The sequence below is a fragment of the Octopus bimaculoides genome, chromosome 3 (genome assembly GCF_001194135.2).
Source record: "Octopus bimaculoides isolate UCB-OBI-ISO-001 chromosome 3, ASM119413v2, whole genome shotgun sequence".
NCBI classification, from domain to species: domain Eukaryota; kingdom Metazoa; phylum Mollusca; class Cephalopoda; order Octopoda; family Octopodidae; genus Octopus; species Octopus bimaculoides.
The window spans coordinates 36,944,905-36,951,338 of NC_068983.1; the positions used below are offsets into that span (position 1 = coordinate 36,944,905).

Here is a 6,434-nt window from a genome sequence, read left to right on the forward strand (position 1 = left end):
ATTAAGAAGTATTTCTCACGACAGAACAAATAATTGAATTTGAATCTTCTTTAATTATAATTGCAATGACATCTCGGATACTTAAAACGAATGTAAACTGGTACTAATACGGGAGCCGTACTTTATTTCATCGACCCAGCAAAGATGACTTTGGTGAGATTTGGATTCAGAACGTAAAAACCGACTAAAAGTCGAGAAAAATATCAATCGATTGTAGGCAGTCATCATCCCTTTGCCAATCATGTACTCAAAATAACATTTGTACTTCTAGATGCAAACATTAATATCACAGAAAATTTTTTAACTTTGTTATTATATTTGTAAAGAGCCATTATTCATGAAGTGGAGGCGCAATGGCCCAGGGGTTATGGCAGCGGACTCGCGATCATAGAATCACGGTTTCGATGCCCAGACCGGACGTTGTGAATATTTATTGAGCGAAAACACCTAAAGCTCCGCGAGGCTCAGGCAGCGGGTGGTAGCGAACCCTGCTGTATTCTTTCACCACAACTTTCTCTCACTCTTTCTTCCTATTTCTGTTGTACCTATATTTCGAAGGGGCCAGCTTTGTCACACTCTGTGCCACGCTGAATCTCCCCGAGAACTACGTTAAGGGTACACGAGCAGCCTGTTCCGTTGATCGGATCAACTGGAATCTTCGTCGTCGTAACCGACGGAGTGCCACGATTAATAAAGCTCGGTTGTTATTGTTGTTTGTTTATATTTCACTTGATGTTTGTTTAAGTCCCTAACAAAAAAAAACTCTGTTAAAAAATTAAAAACTAAGAATTTTAAAGAAATATATATATTCATGGAAAAGGCTATAAATCTATGAATATGAGAAAGAAACAATAGAAGTCAAACATAGACAAACAATAACCGACGAATGTGTTTATAATCCGTATTAATTATTACTCTTCCCAAATATATAAATATTCCTTTCCATAATACACGGTTTCTAATTTAAATCTAAAGATAGAGGGGAAATAACTCTAACTGCATTCGTATGTCTGTTTTCTAACCGGAAAATATTAATTTGCTGCAGTATGACATTAATGTAATATTGCTGCTTTTTGTTTCAGAAGAACTAACAAACAGTAGCTAATAAATTTACCTTAATAAATACTAATATATATGTATATATTTTTAATTTTACTAAATGCATTTTTATTTCCTTAAATTATTCGCTGCTAATCAACTTCCTTTTATGTGTTACTTGCGTTGAAGTCAGTCGTGTGTCACCATGAGGGTCGAAAAATGTTATTTTTGTTCCTGTAATCTTTATCCTGGCCGTGGAACAATGTTTGTACGAAATGATTGCAAGGTTAGTGTTCATAAGAAATCATTTATCTTATTGAAAAGCCCATTATAAACATGTTCTTACAACATTGTTACGCACGTGTTACCAGTTACGATTTACTGAGCTTTCGTAATTATTTTAGTTAATTATTCTAATGTTGTAATTAATGTTAGAAAAATTCTTCAGTTAACAAGACATGTTATTATATGAAATTCTCCAAAGTTTTAGATGATGTGAGCGAAACATTTGATTAATTAACCAATGTCTTAAAATGTCGCAAGAAACCAATAACAATACAATCTGTTGGCATTGTTATATTGGTCCTATGTATAGCATAGGTGTCATTTGCTTTAAATATTAATTAATATTACAAGTTTATTTGCCCTTTATAAATTGTTAAGAATTAAATTTACACATATACTTGAATTTTTTTGCAATCCCCGGGGGGATTGAATAGCTACAGCAATAGCCCCGCCCCGTCTCCATCACCACTGACTTTTGTTTTCCTCGTAACTTTTTTAAATTATTGTTTTTCAATAAAATTTTGCAGAGATGTGTTGTTGATGGTGTAGATTAACGATAACGACGAGTTCCTGTGGATGATGTGTGGTTAGAAGGAACGACTAGTTATATCTACTTCTTAAGATGGACATTCTTGGATGTCACAAGTAGATAATGTACGGAAAAAGGGAACGTTGTAAGAAATATAAACATTGCGTGATCTGTTAAGTTACCACTTAACATGAGCGACAGATGGAACCCATAGATGAGATGTTTCAAAAGACAATTCTCATGCTAAATATCACTAAAAAAAACTTTGTTGATGTGTTGGGCAACAACATTTCTGTCATTGATGAGAGCCCACCTGTGGGAGACGTAAGAAAGCAGGCCTCCAGTGAATCTGGTTTTAAATCTTGGGAAAATGTTTATTGGTAGCCCAGGTTCTTGAGCGAAACATGTATTAAATGATAGACTGTATGAAGACATATGAAAAAAATATACATATTAGTTGATATGTATATATTATGTACAGAAAATATGTAAACAAAATTGCATAATTTCTTATTAGATGATAAATTATCTGGATGATATTTTCTCAGGGTCAGTAGAAAAAGTACTTTTATTCATTTACTTGTTTCAGTCATTTGACTGCAGACATGCTGGAGCACCACCTTTAGTCGAACAAATCGAGCCTAGTACTTATTTCATTTGTCCCTTTTACCGAATCGCCAGGTTACGGGGATGTAAACGCACCAACATCAGTTGTCAAGTGATGGTGGGGACACACTCACACAGAAATGTGTATATATGACGGGCTTCTTTCAGTTTCCACTTACCAAATCCAGTCACAAGGCTGTAGTAGAAGACACTTGCCCAGGTACCACACAGTGGAACTGAACCCGGAGCCAAGTAGTTGGGAAGAAAGCTTCTTACCACACAGCCATGCTGTGCCTATGTACTGACTTAACATTGGTTTCAAATTTTAACACAAGGCCAGCAATTTTGATGTAGGTGGAAGTCAATTACATCAACCTCCTGACTCCAAAAGGATAATAGGCAAAGACATGAAATGTCCCTAGGCATTTTGCCTGGTGTGTTAATGGTTCTGCCAGCTCGCCACCTTATGTACTGGTCCTCATCCAAAATCTTTGGCTTTATGCTGATGTTTTTGTGAGCACAAAATATGGTTTATAGGTTTTTATGGTGAGTTCATTATTATCTTTGTATTGTTACTTGATAGGTTTTCCGCTTTTGTCGCTCCAAATGCCACAAAGCCTTCAAGAAGAAGAGAAACCCCAGAAAAGTACGATGGACCAAAGCATTCCGCAAAGCTGCCGGTAAAGAGTTGGCAGTTGATCCAGTATTTGAATTTGAAAAGCGACGGAATGTTCCAGTTAAATACAGTCGAGAATTGTGGACACAAACAAGTAATTGATTATCTTTCTTTTATCTTAATTTATTTCAGTCATTGGACTATGGCCATGCTAGGGCATCGTCTTGAGTTTAGTTGAACAAATCAACCTCAGTATTTATTTTTTCTTGAGGATGGTATGTTTTCTATTTATCTTTTTTTACCAAATTACTAAGTTATGGGGGTGTAAACAAACCAACACTGGTGTTGGGGGGACACAGATATATATAGGTAGATAGATACAACAGGCTTCCACACAGTTACTATCTACCAAATTCATTTATAAGGCAATGGTCAGGCCAGAGCTAGAGTAGAAGACACTTGCCATAGATGTTGTACAGTGGAACTGCACCTGAAACTTCATGGTTGAGAAGTGAACTTCAAGCATGCAGTCATGCTTATGTAGGGATATTTTAAAAATAAATGTCACTAGAAATGGCTAGTTAATGATGTTTTGAATCAACAGAGGCTACATAGGAAATATTTATTTCTTTATTGCCCTTAGAGGGGACAAACAAGAACAAACTAAGGAATTAAGTTGATTACATCGACCCCAGTGCATAACTGGTACTTACTTTATTGACCCTGAAAGGATGAAAGGCAAAGTCAACCTTGGCTGAATTTGAACCCAGAATATAACGGCAGACGAAATACTGCTAAGCATTTCGCCAAGCAAATTAATATTCCCTGATGGCCAAACAAGTTTTCATGGAAGATTGGAAATGAATGACACTGTTGCATGATGGTGATAACTCATTTACAATTATTGCAAAATATCATGAAGGCACTAATACATGTACATCATCATCATTTAACATCTGTTTTCCATGCTGGCATGGGTTAGAAAGTTTTACAGGAACTGGCAAGCCAGAGGATGCAGCAAATTTTAGTCGTGTTTTGGCATGGTTTCTATGGTTAGATACCCTTCCTAATGTCAACCACTTTACAGTGTGTACTGGATGCTTCTCACCATTTGCAATTACCAATCTTCTCTGAAGACTTTGGCTGATCCAAGACTATAGTAGAAGACACTTGCCCAAGGTGCCACGCAGTGGAACTGAACCCGGAACCACAACTTAGAAGTGAACTTAACCTTGCAGCCATGCTTGTGCCTACAGTATACCAGAGAATCATTTGGGCTGTCTGATCAACTGAGAAACAACGCTTCTGGTAAACTACCCATAGGATGTAAAATCTATGCGCTACTGTAGTTGCAACATAGGATGATGTCTTTGATAGTTACTCTTTGGTTAGACACCATTATCTTCTCTATCATTTCCTTTATTTATATTTGATCTTTTTTCTTGTTACCCATAGTAACTGCCATGAAGAAAATTACAGAAATTCGGCAAAGACGACATGATCAATTTATTCTAAACAGGTAATTGATTCACTTCATAATTATTTGTCTTTTGCATGACTGAGCATACCCCAGAGTTATTTAACAATCATAACTTTAATAAGAATCTGTCCTCCAAATTTATAACTCTGTTTTATTAATCACATCAAAATTACTTCTGTATATTTTATCGTTTTCAATGTTATCTTTTATAGATTACAGAAAGGCAAAGAGTTGCGGAAAGAAGCTGCTATCCGTGAGGTTAAGCAGTATATTCACCTTGTCAAATCTCCTTGTGCAAGTAAGTTATGCATTTTATTATTTTCATTACTCTATCAGATTATGGGCGCCACTGATGCCAAGTTTCTTCCATGTTGGCTGTAAAACAATGGTTTGAGAATTTGTTGGGTTCCCATGTTATGTTCTTAAAGGACTTTTGGCTATAATGTAGTTCTCAACAGATGTTTGGAGAAGCCATTATGTAAGACTGCTGAATGTGGAGAATGAATAGGAGGAGGAGGAGAGCCTGCCAAATGTTGATCCAGTAGAGGGACCAACTATCTGAATAGACAGCACCCTGGTAGATAAAGCAATTAAGAGTATTAAACCAGGGAAAGCCCCCGGCGCATCAGGAATCACTGCTTGAGATGCTTAAAACATCTGGTGGTGTGGGCTATGGCCTAGTCACCTGTATTGTAAACCAGGTAGTTCATGATGGAGTCATACCCAATGATTGGCGTAGCAGCACCATAGCCACAGGCTACAAGAGTAAAGGTGATGCTTTAGATAGAAATAACTAAGGGATATCAAACTGCAGGATCAACTGATGAAGGTCACAGAGAGGGTCATAGCCCAACTAATTAGGGAGAGAGTCTGCTTAGATGAGATGCAGTTTGGTTTTGTACCAGGTAGAAGCACCATTGATTCCTGGTATGGCAACTGCAGGAGAAATACCTAGCCAAAGATAAACCCCTATGTGGCTTTTGTGAACTTGGAGAAAGCCTTTGACAGGGTCCCCTGACCCCTTATCTGGTGGGTGATGCAGAAACTGGGGATGCCATTAGTAAGGTTAGGGTTGGTAATGAGTATAGTGAAGAATTCCGGATAGAAGTAGGGGTCCACCAAGGATCAGCCCTCAGCCCCCTCTTATTCATCATAGTCCTCCAGGCAATAAGACAGGTTGCTCCTGGGAGCTCCTCTATGCTGATGACCTGGCCCTCATAGCTGAATCACTACCAGAACTAGAAAAGAAATTTCAGGTGTGGAAGCAAGGTTTAGAATCGAAGGGCCTTAGAGTCAATGTCACAAAGAACAAAGTTCTAGTAAGTAGGAAGGCGAACACAACACACCCCTTCAGGTAGGTGGCCCTGCTCAATCTGTAGAAAAGGTGTAGGTAGAAACTCCATAAGATGTACCCAGTGTAAGCTATGGGCATGTAAGAGGTGCAGCAACATCAAAGGAAGATAGCTTTCATGTGCGGCAGATGCTCAGAAAACAGATTCCATCACATGCCAGGGGGAGGAACTAGAAGTAGTTGATAGCCTCCGCTACCTAGGTGACGAAGTCTGTAGTGGGAATGTATTACCACTAGAATAAGAATAGCCTGGGCAAAGTTCAGAAAGCTTCTTCCCCTACTGGTGACAAAGGGCCTCTCGCTCAGAGTGAAAGGTAGATTGTATGATGCATGTGTGCAACCTGCCATGCTTCATGGCAGTAAAACATGTGCCGTGACTGCTGAAGACATGCGTAGGCTCAAAAGAAATGAAGCTAGCATGATCTGCTGGATGTGTAATGTCCGTGTGCACAAACAACAGAGTGTAAGCACCCTGAGATAAATGTTGGACATAAGAAGCATCGGATGTGGTGTGCAAGAGAGACGTTTG

General features: G+C 38.3%; 1 protein-coding gene across 2 annotated transcripts in view; it reads left to right on the forward strand.

The window, feature by feature from the left end:
- The first annotated feature begins 1,179 nt into the window (after nucleotides 1–1,179).
- Nucleotides 1,180–6,434, forward strand: part of LOC106875663 (probable ribosome biogenesis protein RLP24) — a 9,536-nt gene continuing 4,281 nt past the window's right edge. For both annotated transcript variants that reach the window (XM_052966148.1, XM_014923902.2), the window contains exons 1-4: nucleotides 1,180–1,324; nucleotides 3,042–3,228; nucleotides 4,530–4,593; nucleotides 4,767–4,852. In XM_052966148.1, coding sequence (XP_052822108.1) covers nucleotides 1,244–1,324; nucleotides 3,042–3,228; nucleotides 4,530–4,593; nucleotides 4,767–4,852 — 418 coding nt within the window. In that variant the 5' untranslated portion in view covers nucleotides 1,180–1,243. The remainder of the gene's footprint in view (nucleotides 1,325–3,041; nucleotides 3,229–4,529; nucleotides 4,594–4,766; nucleotides 4,853–6,434) is intronic.